We start from the raw sequence: 24889 nt of genomic DNA on the forward strand, positions 1-24889 counted from the left end.
GTGGCAAGCTAACAGGATGTCATCGCGAAGGCCTTGAGGCACGACTAGAAGATGAGATCTGCTGCCGACACCGGTGTTCCGTTTGTATATGCCCTCTCGTAAGCAAAATGACGGCAACGTTCGCGAAATAGGACGAGGGATTGACGCGGTGCCACCTTCTAAATGATCAATGATGAGCCTTAACTCAGCGTCCGTTCGTTGTTTAGCGATCAGATCCGCCCCGCTGAGAGTCCCCAGGAAGGCGCTGTCGTCTTCTGCGGCTGCACTTTCAGATTCGAGAGGGGCTCGTGATAGTGTGTCGGCATCTTCATGCTTTCTACCTGACTTGTATACGATGGCGACGTCGAATTCCTGAAGTCGCAGACTCCATCTTGCTAATCGGCCAGAAGGGTCTCGGAGGTTAGCCAACCAGCATAAAGAGTGATGATCAGTCACAGCTTTAAATGGGCGCCCGTAGAGATAAGGCCTAAACTTCGTAATAGCCCATATTACCGTGAGGCACTCCTTCTCTGACGTTGAATAGTTGATCTCGGCTCGTGACAAAGTGCGGCTCGCGTAGGCGATAACTTTTTTGGTCCTATCTTGAGTTTGCACCAAGATAGCTCCGAGACCAATGTTGCTGGCGTCAGTGTGTACCTCTGTGTCAGCGTCCTCATCGAAATGGCCAAGTACAGGAGGAGAAGACAATCTATGTTGCAGTTCCGCAAAGGCAGTCGATTGTTCGTCAGCCCATAGAAATGGTGCGTCGTCACAAGTAAGTCTGATTAGTGGCTCCGCAATCTTAGAGAAATTTTCAATAAAGCGGCGATAATACGCACACAGACCCAGAAATCGTCGAAGACTTTTCTTGTCTGTCGGGACTGGAAAAGCAGCCACGGCAGCAGTCTTCTCGGGATCGGGCCGAACACCAGCAGCGCTCACAACGTGGCCGAGGAACTTTAGCTCTTCATAGCCGAAATGGCATTTCTCAGGCTTGAGGGTGAGGTCAGCCAATCGAATGGCTTCTAGAACACTCCGAAGGCAACGTAGGTGCTCGTCAAACGTTTCCGAAAAGACAACGACATCATCCAGGTAGACAAGGCAACTTTTCCATTTGAGGTCAGCGAGAACGGTATCCATCATTCGTTGGAATGTGGCCGGAGCGGAACAGAGGCCGAAAGAGAGCACTCGAAATTCGTAAAGGCCGTCCGGAGTTACAAAAGCAGTTTTTTCGCGGTCCCGCTCATCGACCTCTATTTGCCAATAGCCACTTTTCAGGTCGATTGAGGAGAAGTACTTTGCGCGCCTGAGCCTGTCTAGAGAATCGTCGACCCGAGGCAACGGGTACACGTCTTTCTTTGTGACGTTATTCAGCTTCCTATAATCGACACAAAACCGAAGGGTGCCATCCTTCTTTTTCACCAGGACGACAGGCGATGACCACGGGCTGCTTGAGGGCTGTATTACGCCGTCTTGAAGCATTTCCTTCACCTGCGTTTGAATTCTTCCCATGATGTCAAGATGCCTGCACGGTTCTCATACCAAACACGTGCGCCATCCATGAGGCTGAAATAGACGTGTCGCAGCTTGTCTGCGTTGTCCCACTTGTTGTGCACGGCAACAAAGTCGTAGTGCACAAGCCAATCTTCCACATCCTCATGTGGAGCGCCATGGAAGGGATTTGGCGTTCGAGGATTGAGCAAAGTACAATGAAGCGGCGTTGTGCCTTCCGTACCGGTTTGGTTGGTGTCGGTTGGGATGGTCGGAGCCGCCATGTTGTCCGGGAGCAGTCCAAACTCAGGAGCTTGTCCTCGAATCCTTCTGCTGGCGCGGTGCACAGGAGTAACCACCGGCACAATGCTTGAGATCTTGCTACTCGGAGGGGTACGGTGCATAGATTACCCCGCACCACCACCAGTTTGTCACGCACTATAGGCGTTGTAGGGCAAGAACACCGGAACAGCAAGACGCGAATGACAGACACGATCCAACGGCTAGCGCTCCTCGCCATTGTCTTCTTCGCCTTTTCGGCTTGCCACGGCATGCTGGCTCAAAACACCAGGTGGCAATACGAAGAACCGAGTCTCACTGTTCGACCACCAAGTGGTTACGGCCCAGACAGAAGTTGCATCGTACGGAGTCTTACTGATTGATCAGTTAAGTGATTACAGCCTAGACTGAAGGGAAACGAATTCCGTCCAGTCTTAAGTACCTTGCGGTAAACAACAAAAAGGGGAGGTGGCCACTGGTGGTCCGCCTCGACATTCCCTTATCCAATCCGTTTATCCTCATGTTAAGCCACTCCCTACTGGGCTGTCCCTAATCTCGACAGCAGTGTCTTTACAGTGCAGACAGGCGTTTTGGCACTCTTTCCCATCATGGCTCTCCCTCTCCTTATCCCACGCTCTCAGGGATTCTCACGGTCGAAACACCTGTATCTTAGCCCTGGTGCATTCACGCCATTTTCCCGTACTCATCGAACTCGCGGAGCCAGTCGTTAAACGGTTCTGGGAAAGAAAAGGCGTCTGCGTGACCCTGCCTCCCACGCATTCGACCTTGCATTGTTGCGAAAGCACATGTCGGTCGTTGTTGGGGTCCTCGAGCGACGGCATAGAGCAGGGGATGTCCTCCTCATTTTCCCACACATTCGGGCCGCCGACCTCTGAGAACGGTCGCTTGACCGCAACCCATGCTGGCCATTGTGGGATCGAGCTGCTCCCTGCAGTTTGCCTTCCGTTGATAATTGCACAGTCAAAGACCACGCAGAGAGGAAGCCGAGAAAGAAGCTTTGTACGACGTACTGTGCCGCGCCGTCCCGTCTGCAGTTTCGACTTATGAGCGGCGAAACCTAACAGCAGCTATGTATAGCTGGCATCTGCATGTGTTACCCAAGCATTGGACGCGTAATTCGTAGGTTGTGGGTTCAAATCCCACCATCAGAAAGGGTGACTTTTTGTCCACTTCAATTCATTTCAGTTTATGTCACATTTATTACACTACAGTTCAATGCTTTCCCTGGCCTAATTGTCTGTTAGATTCATTTGGTTGTGTCTTACCCTAGTATTGTAGCGTCCCCTTGTTGGGCTCAATGGTGGGTGGTTACCATAGCTGCTGCATAACCGAACATTTAAAATGTATACTACTTTCCCCCCACTTTCTGATTGATCTGAAAAAAGAGGGTGCACCGATGTTACAGCAAACTTTTTGATGCTGTACAATTTTCCTCGACATCACGTGAACCGCAGGGAGCAAACCGACATGCCAGCGAGAGGTGTTTCACCTTTTCTTGTGGCTAAATGCCTCGAACAACAGCTAGAAGCAGGATATAAAATCACTAAAATGTCAAGTGGAGATCAACTTTTCGAGATTTTTTTGCAACGCCCAAGATTGGAAACTTCCCAGCTTTGGGAGAACTGGAGACATTCCTATAACGATGACTGAACACAAGTCAATGAATACGGTCCGTGTAGTAGTGACAGATGATGACTTGATTACACTGAGTAAGGGAACTGTTAGACGTATGGATGGAACAAAATGTGATCATTGTTAAAAGGATCAAGATACGTAGAGATAACAAAGAAATACCAACAAAACACCTGGTCCTCACATTTGGCTCAAGCAGGATCCCAGAACACATTGAAATGGGTACATGTAAATCCGTGTCAGAGCATACATACTTAATCCCGGACGGTGCTTAAAGTGCCAAAGATATGGGCAGGGATCTCAAAGCTGCTGAGGACGGCCAATGTGTGCAAAGTGTGGTGAAGTGAGCACGATCACTGCTCTGACGACTGCGACAACACTCCCCACTGAACAAACTGCGATGGTGGGCACACATGCCTTGCATGGGAAAAGGGAAAGGACGTAATAACGTTGAAAGTGCAAGAAAATACATTGTTCAAGGAAGCATGAAAACGGTTCTCAGTAGTACACTACACTACCTACTCCGATGTGGCATGCTAGGGGGCAGTGTCACAACGGGCTGTGGCTTCTACTCAGACCTCACGTGGGGTTGCAGCGGCTAAGCCTCCAGCCCCCCAGGTGGATGCGGCAGCTGCCACTCTGCCACCAACAAAGGGCCAACAGCCTAGTGGCTCGGTGGCCTCACCGGCCTCTTCTCGTAAGATGAGGCCTAAATGCTATCAGTCTTCGCGCATAGTGCATGCATCCAGCGCCTTCCATGGAGGTGATGGATACAACACTTCAACGCCAGTGACGTTGAAAGAGTGGTACCACTCCCTTGAGCATGCTGCAACAAGTAAACAACGCATGACAGCCCCTGCACAAGAAAGTCTGACAAGAAATAAATCCTCTGTCTCCTCTAATTTTAAAATGGCTACACAGATACTGCAGTGGAATGCTAGAGGCCTTCTACACAATTTAGGTGACATTAGAGAACCAATAAGCAAGTTTAATCCTAAAGTACTCTGTGTACAGGAGATGCTTTAAAAAAAAGGCGCTTTTGAGTCTCTATGACAAGATGTGGACACAGGATACATTTCATTACCATGGAATCCCTTTTATAATCCCCGTCTTTAAAGGGACACTAAAGAGCAAAAAGATTTTTCTCGCATTAGTAAAGTAGTCTTCCACGATACTAAAAACACCATGCTTGCTGCGAGAAGACGCTTAATAAGCGAGAAAATGCGCAGAAAGAAAATACAGGTGGCGACGCCACCTTGGAATTCCCGCACCATTTGCCGTGACATCACATATTTTTGACGGTGCCTGCTTGGGCTTACGTAGTTCCTAATCGGTTAAATCAAAGTACATTGTCCTCTGAGGGGCCCAGAGACTTGACATAACGAGTTTGTGGTAATTTCGTTGAGCCAGTGGCGCCAAAATACGTTAAATGCTCTGTGAAATCTTTTACGTCACGAATAACAAAGTTCGGCGCGAAATTTAAAAATGATACTTTGAACTTTGTTTTCTCCTATAATAATAAACCTATCGTTGTGAAATAAACTACACAATAGTACTCCGAGCACACTTTATAAATCTAAACCAATTCACTGTTTCTCTTTAGTGTCCCTTTAAACAGCAAATGCCATCTTGTGCAGCAAGCTACTGGCCGATAGCTGAGGCAACTTGAAGAAATGATTAATCACAGGCTGGTATACTTCTTTGAAACAAGTAAGCTACTTGATGTGTATCAGTTCGGTTTCAGGGAAGGCTGATCCACAACGGATCATCTCATGCGAATTGAGGCTTATAATCAGGATGCCTTTATCCACACACGGTTTTTCCTGTCTGCGTTTCTTGATGTGGAGAAAGCTTACGACATTACTTGGTGATTTGGAATCTTCCAAGACCTCTCGCTATTCGTGGTAACGTGCTCGGTATTCATGGTAACATGCTAAACATGATAGAAAGTGACCTAAGTGGCCATATTTTTCACGTCAGAATGGAAAATGCTCTGTCCAAGCAATTTATCCAAGAGATTTGTGTGCCGTGGGGCAGGGTGCTCAGCTGTACCCTTTTTATAATAAAAATGACCTTTGGGACACTAGGAATTCTAGCAAGCTCCACCTAATTAAACCACAGATAGGAAAATGGCCTCCTTCTAGTAAGTTACTGAGTACTGAGCAAAGCACTGAGGTCACTCTCTGTCGACTAAGAATAAGCCATAAATAACAAAGTGGCTGCTTGGTACTGCATTCTAAAAGGAAAAAACCTTTTTTTGTGCACAAAACGTTTGAGGAAAAGAAGTCGGATAGGACAGAGCGTGCCCTGTGCGCTCTGTCGTGTCTAACTTTTTAGAGGGTGCGCTCTGGCCACAAAAAAAGGATTTTACTTTTAGAAGGGCCATACATACGATATGCACACTTACCTGCTCCTTGGCAACGATCCTCTCGTCTGTGGAGAATATGGTGAGACACTAACGGTCCTCCACATATTACCGGAATGTCACAAACTTGACACATAAGGAAAAAGCATTTTCCCCTGGTATATTAACAAAGAATACCACTACACCCATGAAAGGATGTAAGAATGGGCTTTCTCCACTACACCCAGTGCTGTTCCTCGGCTCGGACACCTTTATTCAGCACAGGCTCTGTTTCAGTGTTGTACACGTTCCTCTAAAACGGGAATGAAAGCGTATTCCTCGTTCCTTCCCAATCTTGGAACGAGTTCCCATTACAAGTTCCCTCAAAAGGCTACTGACACAAAAGAATTCAGTTGTCTTTTTTTGCGTCAAAAGGAAGAAGCGTGAGTGCACCCTGAAAAAGTAATAATGTATGTTTTTAAAAGCTAGTTTAGGCTCCTAACGTACCCTGACGTCACAACACTATAAGAGCTTCTCTTCAGGTGCTCATACAGTGTTGCACCTGATGAGAAGCACCTGACGAGAAGCTCAAGAGCCTAGAAAATGTACTGCTAAGCGGGAGTACACCCTGAAAAAGTAATTGATGTATGTTTTTAAAAGCTAATTTCGGTTCCTACTGTATCCTGACGTCACAACACTGTATGAGCTTCTTGTCAGGTGCTCGCGCAAGACATCCGTGACGTTTCCATGACCGCTTTGTGCCGTGGCTCCGTTGGTAACGCACAGGCAGCCATCTTGAATGTTTTGGTGGCGCACAAGCAGCCATTTTGGAAGTTTTGGTACCTGACGTCATCACAGCTAGCCAGACTGCTGCTTGAAGTCACCAGAATTAGTACTGTAGCCTGACGTCAAGGTAGTGTCGATGCCGGTAGGCGTGCCATGGGAAATATGACTTGCTGAGCTTCACACTTGCTCAAAGCCATCTCTGTATACTGGAGATTTCTATGGCAGAGTAAACTCACCTTCGAAAAATGGTGTCAGTACCCCTTTAATGCAAAAGGAACACGTTCCAGTTGCATTTCTAACATTGGAATGTGTCACTACATTACGTTACATTGCATTTTCACAATTAAAGTTCAATGTCGGATAATCCTGTGGTAAAATAAAGGGAGTAATTTAAATCTCGCATCAAACTACGTATATGATACGAATTTGAACGTCACCGGCAGCAGGTTACATGGAAATAACAAAAATTTAAAGAAACACCCCTAGACGAATTTTTTTAGAGCATCGAACGTACTCCAGACCAGTAGCATAGCGTAGCCAGAAATTTTTTTTTTTGGGTGGGGGGGGGGGTCGACAACCCTTTATGCATGATAGTGTGTGCATTTGTATGTTTGCGTGTACACATGCAAAATTGAAAAAAGTTTTTAGGGTGGGGAGGTGTTTGACCCCCCCCCCCCCCCTCCGGCTATGCCAGTGCTGCAGACATGTCGAACTGACAGGAACTTTGGTGCTTGCCTATTACAAGTGCAATACACGTGGGTGGCACGTGGCACTTCAATATTATTTGAGGGGGGGGGGGTCAGAGCATCTCCCCTTGAAAATTTGCAATTTTGCACATACTACAAGCACATGCACGAACATACATAAAGAGGGGTGCCCCCCGCCCCCCGGAAAACATTTCTGGCTATGCCACTGGTTCCCCAAATACACCAATACAACTAAATTTTTGGCAAAAGAAACAACATCGAAAGGGACAGTTTGTAGCCGTTCAATGAGTACTGATTCAGTAGTGCAGTAAGTAAAATAATGTACCGGATAAATATTCACAGCTTAGTAATGTCACTTGTTTGAACTCTGCAAGCGGTATCTCGATGTTGGTGTGCGACGGACAAACCTGTTTTCTCGTGAGACCTTAGTTGGCAATGTTTGAATGCCGTTCCACTGAAGTGCTTGTGGGTACTGCCGTGTTGTACACAAATAAGAACAAAGTCAACCAAGGTGATAGGGGCTCAGCGGTTGGAACAAGAATGTAGGCTGAATGTACACGTATCGTTTATTGTATGAAAGAGACGGTTTCCGGTGCGGCAGCTGTCAAACTGAAATGGACCGACAGCCGTGGAGATAATTCGCACGTTGAAGAAATACCTGTCCAAACGCAACCATCAAAGGCAATGAGCAAGTGCCACTGCGGCAACCGCGTCCACTGCATTGCGGCCCTCTTCCCCAGTGCCCAGACAACCAGGTGTCAAAAAAGGCTGAGATTTGTCCTCCGTTGGCTGTGGCATGCACAAGATATATGAATTAAAGGGACAAGCGAACCAGAACCAGCCTACCTTAGACGAGAAAAACACTCCCAGGAGCTGGGCCGAATAAATGCAGATGGTGAGCACGTGAACAGACAATGCTGCACACGACAAGCCGCTCCCACCGAAGGCGCCAACCAAAGTGTAACCTCGCCCGTAAAGCAGCCATTAATGCGCAGCAGGAGGCTACCCATCCACCCTGCTCGACACAATGTGCTGACTACTTGCGTGCGTCTTCACCGGCGTGCACCGTTCACAGAAGGAACGCCATTTCCTCTGCTGTTCCCTTCAAAACTTAACGAGTCACTATTAGAGTTAATGAGTTACCGTTACAGTTCCACCAATCCATAACAGAGCGGTGGCGTTCCTCCATTTCTCCCAAAAGGAACTCTAGAATGTTCCGTCCAACACTGCTCTGTTTTAAGTTTTTTAAATGAATGTCAAATGTTTCATGTTATTGCTCCAATGGAACTGTAGAGCAATCTCTCAGGAGAGGCTGCTGCTGCGGCAGCTTTATGGGGCACATGTGTTCACGCCCTTGTGCTCAAGGGCTCTGTTGAAGCATTAGTGCAGTGTTCAAGCAATGCAATTGTAACTTTTAATTTCTTGTGATTTACTTTTAAATCATTTTTAGTCTCTCACCCCTGTCAAATGTAGCCCATAGCACACTGCATTGCATGCATCGTGTCTTCACTTTTGTATATGTGTTTTAGGCCTTTTTACAGCCACAATATCATAAACACATCATAATTGATGGTTCATCAACATTCCAGCATAAATTGACATGTTACTTTTTGGCCAGCTGTGGCCCTTGCACCACAAAACACCAATACATCATCATCTCTACTAACGTCAGCTATTTCAGCAGTGATCTTGCCAGTGAGGCCTGAAAATGGTATCAGCAAGCTGTGATCTTGTCGGCTGATGTTTGTTTTTCCATCAATTAATGAAAATAAGGAACTCTTACATTTTTAAAGCATTTCATCTCTGAGAAATTTTCTCCCTGATCTAACCTTCGCGATTGCAAAGTTTTTCTTAGACTGCAGCTAAGCATTGCACTATGTTAATGTTTTACATGCAGAAAACCACATATTGATTTCACTGTTCCAGACACAAGCTGCTTGCACTCAACCTGATTGTGTTTAATTGTGAAGGCCGCTGCAGACATATGGGCTGCTGCTATTGTAGAATGTAGTTCTATGAAAGCGCACTGTACAGGCAGGGTCAGAAGTTTATGCGATGCAGATTCAACAAAAAGTTGAGTATCAGCTCAATATTGCAGGGCAGCTAATAAGAATACAGCGTCACTGTTGCTTGCAAGCTGTGACACTACAGAAATGGGAACTGCGTGCACAGCAAGGCTGATATTTTAATTTTTTCTGGAACCCACATCCCGTGAACTTTTTACCATGTCTGCACCTGTGCAGCGGGAATTGCAGTTGCTTCTTCACACATTCAGCTGTGCATGTACAGTCCTCACGGATTGAAAAATGGCATCAAAAGTTTCAGTATAATGACTGGTATGCACAATTGCTCGGGATCGCCACATCGTGTCGCTACAGAACTGGCAGCTAAAAATAGGGTTGGCTCAAGTAAAAATTCCACTGATATCACACGAACTGAAGGCAGTGAAAAAAAAAGTATGCGCATTACTTAGCCCTAAATTGTCTCAGTTCAATCCATGAGGACTGTACCTCATGAAATCTGTGGTGAAATGCTCACATCATTGTACTTGGCTGTTGGCCTTTTAACCCTTTGTGAGTCAGTGGGACACATACGTCCCACTTTTCCATCTGCAGAAAAGTTTTTCTCCCATATCACCTGTTGCAATTAGCGCAACACTAAGTAGCTGCTATCTTACCAAAGTCTATGTAAGCTCGAGAAAAATTGTTTTACCATGGTTTCGGAAGGTGGCAGTAGTGCCACAATGCCATTGAAATTTGTGCGATTTTTTACAGAAGCTTCTGAATTTTCCTCTCGTTCTGATAAAAAAAAACTGTCATTCGAAATTCCAGGTAATTTTATCTTTTTTTGGCTTTTTAGAGAGACGATTTCAGCTCTCAGTCATCATGTGTTTTTGTAGACTTGTGCAGTAACTTGACTGATACTGATAAATGCATTGAAACACAGTTATTTGCGAAATTGCCAAGCTCTTTGCTAAGCCTAATTGTGGAAATGATGGGTCACGGGAATAATTTTCCTGATATATACCTCTTGAAAAGTGGGCAGATATTCAGGGACGTCAGTACTTGACCATTTCAACAGTGGAAGAAGGGACAACAAAATCGACAAAAATGGTTGGTGTATGCGGTGAAGCAAGCTTTACAGGAACAGATCAAAGCCCTATGAAGGCTTGTAAGGCGAATGTGCAGGTGCTGTTCTGCTGCTCGAAATGAGATGTGCACGGCATTCCTCTGCACAACTTGAGAAGTGCTTCTTTGCTCCACTTGTGTCAGCCATTTCATCTCAAGTATCTGGTGATGTGATCGCATGACGGGGCCTTCACGAGTCAGTGGGACATGTTTGTCCTACTTTTTCCCAGCAAAGTTTCACATATTAGATTCTTGAAAGTACTGGCTTGATTTTGATGAAATTTGTGTTATACTCTTTCTTTGGTTTATATGCCGGTTTTTCTAACACCATGTCAAAAATATAGACAAAGCTACGAAGGGCAAATGAGAACCGGTACGTACCACTGCTTGTGATCCTGACATTCAGGTGCGTGCTCAATGGTGGAAGGGACTCCAAAGAGAAAAATGATTTTTCTGGTATTTGTAAATTACCTTATTACAATACCAAAAGCTCCACTCTTGCTGCAAGAAGATGCTTGGTTAGTGAGAAAACATGGAAAAAGAAAATGCAGGTGGTGATGCCACTGTAAAGTTCCCACATGAAGTCACTGCGACGTCATGGATTTTGACAGCACCTATTTGGGCTAATGTAGCTCCTAATCTGTAAAAAAATAAAGTACATTATCCTCTGAGGGGGCCAGAGATTTAATGTACCTATTATCAGGAAATTTTGTTGAGCCAGTGTAGTGAAAATACGATAAAACACTGAAATTGTGCCATCATGCTGACATGCATTTGCAGAGATGGTGCGAAATTAAAAAACGAAACATTGTCCTACAGTTTGTCTTCTAATAGTGGCATATGACGATGAAATTCACAACACTGGAGTTTTCAAAGAAAAATGAATTGGTCTAAATTGATTGTGTTTCACGTTGGTCTCTTTTGAGTTGACATGTTTGGCAGAGTCAAATGAACTTTACCAAGCTCGTTGCCCACCACATCCAGGGAAACATGCCACGCCAGTTTTCTTGCAGCAGAGAAGGGACATAGATAAAATAAAATGTTATAAAATGAAAACTGATTGATATTAGAGCAACCACAAATATACGACCAGTGCCAGTTTTGGTTAAGGCACTAAAGCACTGCATTGCAGCCGAGTTTGTTAATGCACCCTCTAAAGAAAAAAAAAGGTGCTTTTATAATAGTGGCACTCACTTTGACCCATCACTAATCGAAAACAAGGCAGAGCATGCTGAAAATTACTTATGGCTTTTTTCATGTTTAATTGTTGAAAGGCATACTGAACAAAATTTTTACCACCGAGATTTTCAGCCAAATTGAAAGATTGGGTGCTGAAATTGGTAGACACAATCTTCATTTCAGGCAGAATCCAGTAGAAGCATTTAGCGGCCAAGCCATGAGGTGCCGTTTAATGACCCCATAAATGGGTGTGCCAACCTTGCCAGCCTTTGCTTGCAACACTCTACAGTTCCTAGAACCAGTAGGAACAGCAGCAGCAGTGAACAATGCTCTCAGGTGGGGTAAAGCCCCTAAAAGGGGGAGCATGTCTCAGCGCCTTTGTAGAAGGGGAAGAATGGGATGTAAAGGAGAGGTGGAAAATGGGAAGTAGCAGGACAGGAAAACGTGCACCCTGCATCTGCCGCAGGGACATTCAATGTTGCGGTTGTCGATGCGCAGCCCTGCTCGTGCTGGCGTGCAACTGCCACGCGCTGACATCCCTTCAAAAATTCAGCCAATTGTTTGAAAATACGTGAAATAAACTATCTTTATCGGAACAGTTATGTCTTCCGAGTGGAATTTCGATGTTTTCTTCATTTTCTTCCGATTTTTTTGTTCAGTATCACTTTAACAGTGTATATGCCTTGATGTCGTCATTTCTTGTCATTGCACTCTGTGCCCTTTTGTGGACGAAATCAACAAAGTAACATAACTTTCTTGCAGCACGAGTCGGAGATTCTGCCATTTCCAAACAACGAAACTGAATTTTCGCTGCCTGAGAGTGAGTTTGGTGACCTCATGGCCAAGTACAGAAAAGATGAAGAACCCAGTGAGCAAGCTCCATTGCCTGCTGCCAGGTAATTTGTTATATTCTATCTGATTGAATAGCTCAGAGCCTTTATTTGTGTGTGTTTGCTGGTGATGCGTGTTTTGCTTGCTGCACACAACCTAATGAAGGCAGAATGCAAAACCATGGAAAGTTGCTGCTTCAAAGGAGTATGGAATTGATGGTTGAAAGAGAAGAAAATTCACCGAGGAAGAACTAGATGCAACATTTTATTACACCAGTGCATGCCAGGACATCACATCAATAAAGTCGATACTTGCATCTCACTGTTAATGAAGTTCATCTGCAAATAGCCGAATACAATGTGTGAAGTGACATTAGACATACATAAACACACATTAAAAGTAAATTTGCTTTTAAGCGAAGCAACAGTTCTCGTGAATATTAAAAAGGACAGGTCAGTCTCCATTCAACATAGTGGACCCAAAAGCAAAAATAGTAGTTGTGTAGATTTGTCATGTTGAAGAAAAGCTGAAAAATGGCTGGCTGTTGCATAGTCTCCTTGGCTCTGACTTTGTTATGTGTTTCATGTAGCAAAGCAGATGTATAACAGAATTCTCCACGTTATAGATTTAAGGAGTGCATCATGTTGTAACAAAATGCAAACAGGAGACAATACGTTGCACAAGAACACAGCCTGTTCAAGCCAACAGAACAAAGAGAAATCTTTGTCTTTGAATTGCCGCTGTCCCACTAGGCCAACGCCTCCTTTACAAAACGTACGCCTGTCAAAGAGGCCCTCCGGTTCAATCACACTCTTGCCTGTCTCGCTTTCTCATTTGCTAGTGCTTTCTGCTCGTGGCGCTGCCTGCTTACACTAGCATGATGTGTCCCGTCCAATCCGTAACAGTGGTGCACTGGCTTGCGGCACTCATTAGCTGGAGATAAGCAAGGAAATTTTCATTTGCTGGTGTTGACAACCACAGGAAAATGTGAAGTGTAATTTGCTTCAGTTTTGTGTACATAAAGCGCTTATCAGGAGGCACTGTTACGTACCTATGTGCATATTGAGTGCCACAAGCAAGAATGCCGGAGCATCATTCCACGAGATTCCTGCCGACCTCGAGTTGCACCATTGATGGATGGTGACCTCGCGAATGAAATAGGAGCTGAACACAACATCGAATGACTCGGTCGTTTGCAGTAAGCACTTCCTTGCTGCTAGCTTCAGAGACAGTAGCAAAATTCGACAACATAAGAGCGCAGCATAAGAACATATTCAAGGTACTCAGCGCATTCCCGGGCTACTCATTAGCCTGAACTTGCAGAGGTACACTCTCATTGAAGTATTCAAAAGCGCGCTGTTCACCTTGAATACAGCCAGAAGAAGGTAAGGAAAAAGCGGAAAGTAATAACTGGTGCCAGTGTCGATGACAATGAAGACCCTTGTTGCCCTGGTGTTGCATCAGTAGTAGTTGTGTGACCAGCGTTCATGGCAGGCTTACATGCTCAAACGCAGCTCTTACACTGAGAAACGCCTCAGGCATTGCTTTGAGTGACACAGTATGCACTGTAGCTGAGCCGGTGCATACTGAAGTGTTAAGGAGAATGGCGACGGGATTCCAGACATAGAGTTGATGTCTTTCTTGAAAGGTCTTCAACGGTTTGTTGGCATCATGGTGTTTCACAGGAATTCCTTGTCTAAACATACTGTTGATCATCTTGTGGACATCACCATTTTGACGTGCAAGAACGAATTGACAGAGCAAAGTGCTCCTTAAACGCTTGTGCCACAAGTTCATCAAGCCACTGCTAAATAACCATGCTTTTAATGTCACAGACAAGAATTCAGTGGCCAATATGCATGCAAAGACGCCATTGTTGCAAAAGCTGTGGAAATTGTAGTATGTCAAGTGAACTGTTGCATTCTTGACGTGTTGAGATAAGTACTGCCAATAAATGATCTATTGTGAAATGTCCCACGTGGATGCGGTTCTCCTGTAGCAAAATTTGGGTTGTAGGAACAAAATCTAGCAACGGGCACAGCGGCTATGTCAGTAGTCGTATCACTTTTATCACATGAAATACTCGCGATATAGCACTTCAGCAGTGCTTCATTGGCATACTTGACGAACGAAATAATGTATAGTGCAATATGCAACTTGACAATGAACGTGAGTAGCACAACTCGGGTACTGCATGTACGTTTCGGTAGCCTTCTCAGCAGCGGCGCAGTGGCAGCACCACGCTGCAAGCGGCATGTGAACAGAGGCGTCAGCCATTGTGTGGCGCAGGAACTGCCAGGCATAGTTTTATAAAGGAGGTGATGATTAGACAGTCTGTTAAAGCTCTCATCGTCACTGTCATATGCATAGAACACACACGTAATTTGCCTCAATGTAAAAGAACATCACCTCGATGCTATATCAGAACTGTCACTTTGTGGAAACAAGTCCCTCACACTGTCACTCACTGACAAACTGCTTCTTGTCAACTTTATGCACAAGCTCAGGACGGTGCAGGCAGCACCTTTAGCAAGAGAGACTGTCAGAGATGACAACATCGATGATGTCACGTATATAGTCGGATACAACTTGAGAAGTCCGAAGAGGCCCCACCCTGATGGCCAAAGCGCGGCAGCTGATCGCCTCTGCTACTATGAAATAGTCTTGCTCATGTACTCGGGAATGTCCTCCGAAGGCGGGGTCACCAGCCATCCGACTCATGAGGTCAGTCTGGAGTGCTCGATGTATGCACATATCTTGTGTGCATACGCCTTTGAGGAGAAAATGCCGCAGACTTCTAAAGTTTTATCCGACTATAGTTGTGTGAATACTAAAGTCAGAAGTATCGCCTTAAAGGGACACCAAAGAGCAAAACGATTTTTCTCGCATTAGTAAAGTAGTATTCCATGATACCAAAAACGCCACGCTTGCTGCGAGAAGACGCTTAATAGCGAGAAAACGCGCAAAAAGAAAATACAGGTGGCGACGCCACCTTGCAATTTCCGCACCATTTGCCGTGACGTCACATATTTTTGACAGTGCTTGCTTGGACCTACGTAGTTCCTAATCGGTTAAATCAAAGTACATTGTCCTCTGAGGGGGCCAGAGACTTGACATAACGAGTTTGTGGAAATTTCGTCGAGCCAGTGGCACCAAAATACGTTAAATGCTCTTTGAAATTTTTTACGTCCCGAATTATAAAGTTCGGCGCGAAATTTAAAAATGAAACTTTGAACTTGGTTTTCTCCTGTAATAATAAACCTATGGTGGTGAATAAACTACACAAGAGTTCTCCGAGCGCACTTTATCAATCTAAACCAATTCATTATTTCTCTTTAGTGTCCCTTAAAAGGGATAGTGAATGTTGCCGAGATTTTCAGCCCAACTGAAAGATTGGGTGCTGAAATTGGCTGACACAACCTTCATTTCAGACAGAAACTGGCAGAAAATAATTTAATGCATTTTTCACAAACTGCCACACCTAGCAACCACTCCGTGAACCAACGTTACTAGAACAAACTCAGTTTAAAAGCTCCGCCGGAGAGGCGGTCCGCGTGGCGGTCGTGAGAACTAGTGGCGCTGCAGTCACGTCTAGCTTAAAGTCTAGCTCCCGCGGCTGGCGCTCGTTGTGATCGGCGCCGCCGATGTACGAGCGCACGTGGGTTACAGCGACGTCTGCGTTTTGTCCGCTCGTCATTTTTGCGACTGTTCTTGGCCAGGCTTAGCGTCTTGTACGAAGACACGTGCATGATGTACGAAGCGTAACGAGGACGAACAGATTCACGGTGCGCTATGCCGACTTGCTTTGCGCCGGGCTGCAAGAGCGGCTACCGCAACGACGACTCCGCCTCACGACACTTCTTCGGACCTCCAAACGACCCTACGCCATTCAAGCTTTGCATCGCAAAGATAGGAAGGTTACTGCGAAATGCAAGGTCTGTGGCGTTCATTTTGAGAGTGACGACATTGTAAAGCACTATCTTCGTGTCGTTGCGGGACAAGAAGTTTTGATCCCACGTGGAAAGTGGGAACTCGCGCCCGGTGCCGTGCCGCGCTTGTTCCCAGCACTTCCACCCCACATTTCAAAGCCAAAATGTTCAGGGTTTAGGCGCAAATCCCCCCCCCCCCCCCCCCCCCAAACCGCACGGCGTCCCGCAAAAGCCCAGTGCCCAGTTTGGAGGAGCCGCCAAAAATAGAACAGCAAAACGAAAGGCAGGCGATTACCTATATACGCTACCGAGACTGAGAGTTGCATCACACTGACATTCGATCAGTTGTCAGCTGTCGCTATGCCTTCAGAGCAGTGGATATTCGAGAGATTTTATGACGAGGTATCGAACAAGATGTGCGGAATATTTTACACTCGCCGGCTCGGAAACGGGCTGCTTAGCGCAAAAATTTGACACGGTACACATAGAAAAGACGAGGACCAGCGCTGGTCCTCGTCTTTTCTATGTGTACCGTGTCAAATGTTTTGCGCTGAGCAGTTTAATAATGGAATACCAACTACCCCAATCTCACACTTTGCTTCGGGAACGGAGACTTTATTGTGCAAAATATAATTGTAGTTGACGAGCAGTTTAACTGCGTAGTGAACGGCTACAGCACGAAACGCAAACGGCTGTCGTACAGTGTAAGAAGTGCTGCGGGCATGGAACATCTGCTCGGTGAAGTTGAAAAACTGAAGTTGAATACTGACGACTCTTCTAGCGACAGAGTACGCACGAATAACTGCTTGGTGCTCACATCACAGCCGATCTGTTCGAATTGTTTAAGGCACCGTATAAGGATGCGACGTAGAAAGATGAGACACCGAAAATACAACTATCCGCTGAAAAAATTGCTCAGAGACGACATCTCTTCGACGTAATCGCACACTGAGGTTTTATTTACTGAGCTCTCGTGAAATTTTCCGATTTTGGGTCAGTATCCCTTTAACCGTCGCGAAAACGTGTCTTGTAAACATTGCAAAGCATTGGTGATGTTTTTCGAGAAAGTTTTTTTTTCAATAAATTGTAGACAACATGAGTACAGTTTTTCTAGAACGTTTTTGTATCTCGAGTAAGTACGCTTCTTTGTACACTATAAAGGCTTTTACAAACGTGTTGGGTTGTTCTTGGTCTAGATAAGACGGCAGCGGCTAAAATTGTAGTGGTAGTTATAAAAATTACGCTGAAAACCCTCATTCGCTTAGAAACTCCTATGCTTGGAAGTTAAGCGCAATGTAGACAGCTCAAATATTGTCACAGGGTCGTGACGTCGACGAAGGCAGCAGTCAGCAGGTCCGAGATGAAACTTTATTTGGCCGAACTAGTGGCCGGGAAACTGAAAGTCAAACTGCAGCCATACACTGATAGCGGCGAACAGAGCATCGACCGTCGATCAACTGACAAGTGGTCTAGCGCGTCGGCTTTTATACAGGCGCTATCGAACTTTCCAGCGATATCGCTGGTGGCGGCGTTATCTCTCGACAAAGCTGGAACATTCGCGTGCGGCGCGCAATCTTACCAAAACGATCTACTACAATCGCGAATCTTCTCGAACACTGCTTCGCGGACAGCGTCGAGCGTTGATAACCGTCCTTGCTGGTCAAACCCGAATACAACAAAATAAAACAAGAAGTGGGCGTGGCAACGTAGACCGAACAACGAATCTTAGCCAATCAATGAAGAACGCACGCGGGCCAATGCATACAGACGACCTTACGCATATCCACCTAAGTATCCACCTAACTAGTACAATAAGAAAGTTGCCGCACAGCTGCCGCGAGCAACTGCGCGGCGGACCGCAGCGTTATGCCGTGGCAGCAGACGACGCGCCGATAGTGGCGCAAGACGGAACTGCAGCGCCGCTAGTTCTCGCGACCGCCGTTCGGACCACCCTCCTCCGCTGGCGGAGATACGGAGCTTTGAAACTGAGTTTGTTCTAGTAACGTTGCCGTGAACTAAAGGAGGTGAAGTTTTACGCCACCGGAAACTGGCATGCCAACCATGCCAGCCGTCGCCCTGTCTTTCAACCCGCTCAGTTCCCACCATGGTGCTCAGCTCCCACCATATGGTTCCTAGAACCACTAACCCCCGTATTCAGAAACGCTCCTCCACTTGAACTTGACTTGCCACCGCCTTGGGCAGCACGTTCGAAACGTGTTTGTGCTGCCTTGGCACAGCCTAAAGGCAGCGCGTTCGAAACACGTTGAAGGCGGTGGCAAGTCAAGTTCAAGTGATGGAGCGTTTCTGAATACGGGGGTAAGAACGGTACTGGCATCGAACAGTGCACCTGGCTAGGGTAAAGCCCCTAAACAGCGGGGCACTTCTCAGCGCCTTTGTGGAAGGGGGAGAGTGGGATGTAAAGGAGAGGGAGAGAAAGGGAAGTAGCAGGACAGGAACACGTGCTCCCTGCATCCGCCGCGGGAACTTTGGCATTATGGCTTGTGCTGGCGTGCAACCACTGCGCTCTGACAGTGCTAAAAATATTGCCAACTGTTAAAAAATATTTGAAATACAAGTTCTGTTTATTGGAACAGCTGCATCTTCCTCGTGGAATTTCTATATTTTCATCACTTTTTTCTATTTTTGTTTAGTATCCTTCAACAGCTTCTAAGATTGCCCATGGTTTTGAACCCAAACCAATACGTATTGCCGGTTTCGTATGCTACTTTTCTATGGTGCGCTGCCGCCTCGTAATAACGTGACGCCATCTGGCATAAAAAATGACTACCGCACTCAACATCATGGCTACAAGTGGTGCTTGCTAACACTTTCAGGATTACATGTACAGAAATACCCAATAAAGTGAACTGGGAAACAATTGCCAGCTTAGCTCAATGGACCTTTCCTAAAAGTCGCGCATGCCACCATGCGTTGACGCATTGCATCACGGGAAAAAAGAGTCACACGCTCAGGCTTGTCGTGACGTACATGGTTCATCACTTCGCACTCTGTTTCTGGACACCATCATGCAGTTTTCACTTGTTCATGCATCGTGCTGGTTGTCGTAGGCTACGGAGTAAACCATGTTGTACCTGGTAAGGCATGTCATGCGGCGCAACTGAAGTTAGGGGCAACAATGCAAATAATCACTTTGCTGAGAGCTCATGCCTTTCACTGTGTGGCACAAGTCTGTAGCTATGGAAAACCACCTGCTCATACTGTGTTCGCACAGAGCTGGCTTGTAATCTGAACTAATCGCTTGGTGAAGTATCACACATGGACGATCCTTCCAACCATGCTCTGTAGTGTGCTTATTTTTGATAGCCGCATTTTGTCTAAACTTTCATTGTTGGACTACGACTATGTATGTTCTGCACTGTAACAACGAAAAAAAAGAGGCTTTTTCCTTTGTACATTGTATCGCAGTTTCCTAATCTGAATGCACAAATGGTGGTTATACGTTTCCACAGCATTTTTGGCCATATGTACATGTCTCTGCGAGATGTGTTGCAGTGTGCCTCCACGGCTCCTGTTTTGATGGTAACATACTAACCTAAGTCACATATATGCCATGCTTTTCTGTACAAAATGTGGTTTTAATTTTGGTTGGCATGCTAGTTTTGACTGCGATTAGCAGGAACCTCCTGCCAAGGCACCCCCACTCTGTAACTCATACCTCTAGCTTGCATATGAATGCCAGTGCATTGAAGTATGTGTGAGCAGGTGTGAGTATCAGCGTGAGCCGACATAAGGCTGATAGTAATGCTGAAGTTGAGTGGATAGGACCATAAATCAGCAGAAAGTGTGGCGCTCACTCAGACTCACTCAAGCAATATATTTTGTGCTTAGGGCTCACTCGGACTCAGTCTCGCGAAAACTTTCCTTATCCAGACTCGCCCTTGGCTCAGAATAATGTCTCAGTCTGAGTCTGAGTGTCTCTGAGTGAGTCAACTCATGAGTGAGTTTGCCGACCTACGGTGGTAGCATTGCATCCAACATGGTTTGTACCTCTCATTCATGAAAAAGCCTCAACGGAGTAATGCATGTCATTTGTTCAGTAGTGTTATAAGCAAGTGTGATGTAAGGCAATATTTCATCCCTATTTTTATGTTCAACATCTATGGACATTGAAAGCATGTCTTCAAGTGTTTTGTTTGGACCATGGTGTAAGAAAAATACTTTAGGTATTGACACTCCACCCCACAGCGCGACCGCATTGTGTTCGGTGCTTCTGATGGCTTCTTCAAATGCTGCCAGGGGTGCCACGACGAGGGGTCCCACTGTGAGGGATATGGTTCGGGTAATCACGGCAACTTAAATAATTGTTGCCGAGACGGACGAAGACATTTGCAGCTGGAGTTGTAAGGCTTTAATGTTACAAAAATGATGATGAAGCTTGACGCGTTACAATGCAACAGCGAAAAACTGCCCTATAGCTACGAGCACGACACACGTTCTTGAAGGACTCAAGGTCTGACCCTCAGCGTAGTCCCCCACTGCACTATACACAAGATTTGTGTGAACACTTCACGGTGTGACGGTCGAGGGCAGATCAGTCGATGAGTTGCGTTGCGTCTTACGCCGACAGCAGCGATGACATAGGCATAGGCAGAGCCGATGTGGCAAAGACGTCCCGGACAGCCAGTAGTAGGCCCAGGTCTGGAGTACACCCGGGTCCGAGAACAACGGACCGGCGCCAGCTGCTGGAGCGGCCGGTAGACGGGAGCCAGGCTCGATCGGTCACCAGGCACAGGGGTAGGCTTCGGGACCAGGACCCGACGAGCGCTTCACCCTGCGACTGCTTCGTTCGGTTTCCGTTGTCGAACCCCCCTCGTCGTCTTCCTCTTCTATCTTCTCCCCATGGCTTGGCTTGACTTAGACGACACGATGACGCCTTTTCATATCTCATCGTCGTCTTCGTCGGCGCACGGCACAGCACAAACCCACAAACACAACGCACCAGATGAGCCTACCGCGCACATCATGACAAAAGCCCCCCCTTTCGAAAGTTTAAAAAAAAAAAAAACTGTTCAAAGTGCGCGGGAGACAAGGCCTATGACAAACAAATATAGGCAAACGGTTGAACTGTGACACTAGATCTATCCACTGAAGTCTGCAAACAATACGAGGTGACATCTTTTAGCCGCGAAAGAGCACAACACAAAGGAAAGAAACACACAACGACAGGACGGGCGGCCGTCCTGTCGTTGTGTGTTTCTTTCCTTTGTGTTGTGCTCTTTCGCGGCTAAAAGATGTCACTAAGCAAGTACCAACTAGGCCAACAAACAGTCTTGTTAATACGAGGTCTGTATATGGCTAGCGCCTGCATCTGCAACCTACACATATCCACCACATTATCATTCCCTGAACCTATGATATCTTCCAGACGGAAGGTGTCTTGAACGTCGTGCACGTTGGACTTGTTGTTTGATACTGAGTGTCTTACTGCCTTTGCCGTCATAGACATTACATGTACGCAAAAGTGATTCGGATTTTCCTTCTTGGACCACGACGACTGAAGACGCCTGAGTAACGACTTGTGGTTGACGTTCTTCGTAACGCTTGAGCATGTTTATGTGAAACAGTTTCGTGGCGTGTCCGAGGTCCAACCAATAGTCGTGGTCGCTTCTCTTTCCTGTAACCCGAAATGGCCCTTTCCAGTGCACGAGAAGCTTGTTTTCACTGGTTGGGAGTAATATAAGAACCCGGTCACCAACTTCGAGGTGTCGTGTTTTGGAGGTTCGGTCATAATACTTCTTCTGCGAGTTTTGAGCTCGGGAGAGATTCTCTTGAGCCAGCTTCAAGGCGTGTTCAAGACGTTCTCGCAGATCCAGCACATATCCGTAGGTGGTCTTGATATCTTCCTCTAGGTCTTCTCCCGTCCAGAGTTCCTTAAGAATATCCAGGGGTCCTCGGACGTGCCGGCCGTATATCAGTTCAGAAGGTGAGAAGCCCAGGCTAGTCTGAGGTACTTCTCGATAGGCGAATAACAGAGGCGCAAGGAATCGGTCCCATGACTTTGGCTTCTCTTGGCACAACTTGCGCAACATCTGTTTCAAGGTGCCGTTGAACTTTTTGACCAAGCCATTGCATATAGGGTGGTAAGGCGTCGAGCTCAAATGTCGAATGGCAAGCAGAGCATTCACTTCCTCCATCAGGCCTGACGTGAAGCAGGATGCTTGGTCACAGAGAATCTCCCTTGGGAAGCCTATACAGGAAAACATTTCCAGTAGCCCATCTGCTACTGTTGCCGAATCAATTGCGGGCAAAGCCACCGCGTCCGGGTACCGAGTGGCGAAATCCACCAGGGTAAGAATGTATCGATTGCCCTTCTTTGAAATCGGCGTCAGAGGTCCAATGATATCAACGGCCACACGTTCGAATGGCGTGTCAATCAAAGGCATTCGTCCAAGAGGCGCTTTGCCTACTTTGCCTTTGGGATATGTCCTTTGCCATGCGTCGCATGATTTAACGAACCTTCGGACCTCCTCCTGTACACCGGACCAATAAAACGACTCCAAAACTCGGTCCTTCGTCTTCTTGATACCCTGGTGACCAGATATCGGGGATTCATGTGCCAAGTTCAACACTTGGACTCGCAACGCCTTTGGAACCACCGCTTGTTGAAATGATTTACCTGGAGCCAAGTGGTAAACGCGGTACAAGATTCCTTTCTCAAACATAAATGAGTGGTATATGGCTCCTTTGCCGCGGATGATGGTGTCGACTTTCGCCCTACAAACATACAGCGACCGGTCTTCCTCTTGTTTTTGGCGAAAAGACTCCTGTGTCACCTCTAAGTTTCCAAATTTAGCAGTCGTGAGCTTCCGGCGATGTCCTTTGCTTGAAACACCAACCATGACTGTGCTATTCGTCCCGCATCCATCCTTGGGTTTCTCTTCAGACTTGAATGCCTGATTAGTCACCGACTTCTGGCTCGCTGACTTCTTCCACGTTGAGTCGGGGTCATTAGCGTCACGGGCGCCGGGAACATTTCCTACGATGACATCGTAAAGTGGTGACGTCATGCATTTGACTATCACATTTCCGGTGAAATAGGGCGATAGAATCCGTACTTCTGCTTCCGGTACCTCGATGCAACTACCATCAGCCAATAAAATAGTGGCGGTAGTACCCGTCAACGCCTCATCGGGAATAAGGGAACAGCGCACGACCAGGGTGTTGCTTCCAGTATCCCTCAAGACAGATACAGTATGTCCAAACACTTCTCCCTGTAACACTGGCAAGTTTCGCGTAGCTGTTGCGGTGCGTGTTCGGAGTGCACTGGCAACGTATTCATCTTGTGACGAATCATCGGTACATCCGGGCGTCTCGGACTTCTGTTCAGTAGACACGATGCAAGATGTCGTCTTCTTTGACCCACCGTTGTTTGGGCATGCTCTTGCATCATGGCCTGGCTTCCGACAGTGCCCACAGAAGACTCGGGGTTTCGTGTGGCAATCAGATGCTCTATGCCCAGGTCGATCACAGACGAAACATCTAAGAGGAGGCTGGGTATATGTACATTCATCTTGCTCCTTAGTAATGTTTCCGGACTTGTTATGAAATACCAACAAGTTTGTTTGCCGCTGGACCTCCAAGAAGGTATCAGCCGCTTCGGCCATCTCTTCCACTGTCTTGCATTTCTTCTCCCTTAGGAAAAGTGCCAGGCAATCGTGACAGTTATTCAGGAACTGCTCAGCTACAATAAGGTTGCGCACGGATGCAAAGTCCTTGTCCGTTTTCGACATTTCCAGCCATCTATCGAAGAAGCTCTGTAATCTCGTGGCGTACTGTTTACCAGTTTCGCCGTCTTCCGGCTTGCTTTGTCGAAACTTTTCGTGATAGCCTTCGGCTGTGAAACGAAACCTCTGGAGCAAGGCCATTTTCGTACTCTGGTAATCCATCGAGTCTTCTGGCGACAGACGACCGAAGACTTTCAACGCTTCCCCACTGAGGCATGAACTAAGCGCTGTAGCCCACTTCTCCTCAGGCCACTCTTGACCAACAGCTACGCGTTCGAACCTCTTGAGATACGCATCGAGATCGTCACGCCTCTCGTCAAACACTGGAATCAGGTTGTGAGGATTGATCAAGCACGGGCGGCTTTGACTTCTCTCAGGTTCTCGGTCCCGCGCTGCTGGCTCACGGCTACCTTCGACATCAGCTAGTCTAATTCACAGTTGAAGAGTTCTCTCTTCTATCTCCAAACGTTCCTTCGCCGCCTGCCTTTCCGCGGAACGCTCTTCACGCGCTTGCACAGATTCCTCATGAGCCCGCTCTAACCGCGCGTCTACCCACGTCTTTAGCTCGGCTCCTTGAAGCCCCATGCGTTCCGCTAGCGTTATAAGCTCTTGCTCGCTCATCTTCACTACAAAGGTTTTAACTCAGTGCAAACGGCTTTGTCCTGCCTCGCGGACGCCAATTGTGAGGGATATGGTTCGGGTAATCACGGCAACTTAAATAATTGTTGCCGAGACGGACGAAGACATTTGCAGCTGGAGTTGTAAGGCTTTAATGTTACAAAAATGATGATGAAGCTTGACGTGTTACAATGCAACAGCGAAAAACTGCCCTATAGCT

At 46.6% G+C, this 24889-nt stretch overlaps 1 protein-coding gene across 1 annotated transcript in view; it reads left to right on the forward strand.

Moving 5' to 3' along the window:
- The window catches only part of LOC119391424 (MRG/MORF4L-binding protein-like), a 65454-nt gene that overhangs the window by 25544 nt on the left and 15021 nt on the right, over nucleotides 1–24889 (forward strand). Inside the window, exon 4 of the mRNA XM_049414862.1 lies at nucleotides 12309–12442. Coding sequence (XP_049270819.1) covers nucleotides 12309–12442 — 134 coding nt within the window. The remainder of the gene's footprint in view (nucleotides 1–12308; nucleotides 12443–24889) is intronic.

The sequence above is a fragment of the Rhipicephalus sanguineus genome, chromosome 1 (genome assembly GCF_013339695.2).
Source record: "Rhipicephalus sanguineus isolate Rsan-2018 chromosome 1, BIME_Rsan_1.4, whole genome shotgun sequence".
Taxonomy (NCBI): domain Eukaryota; kingdom Metazoa; phylum Arthropoda; class Arachnida; order Ixodida; family Ixodidae; genus Rhipicephalus; species Rhipicephalus sanguineus.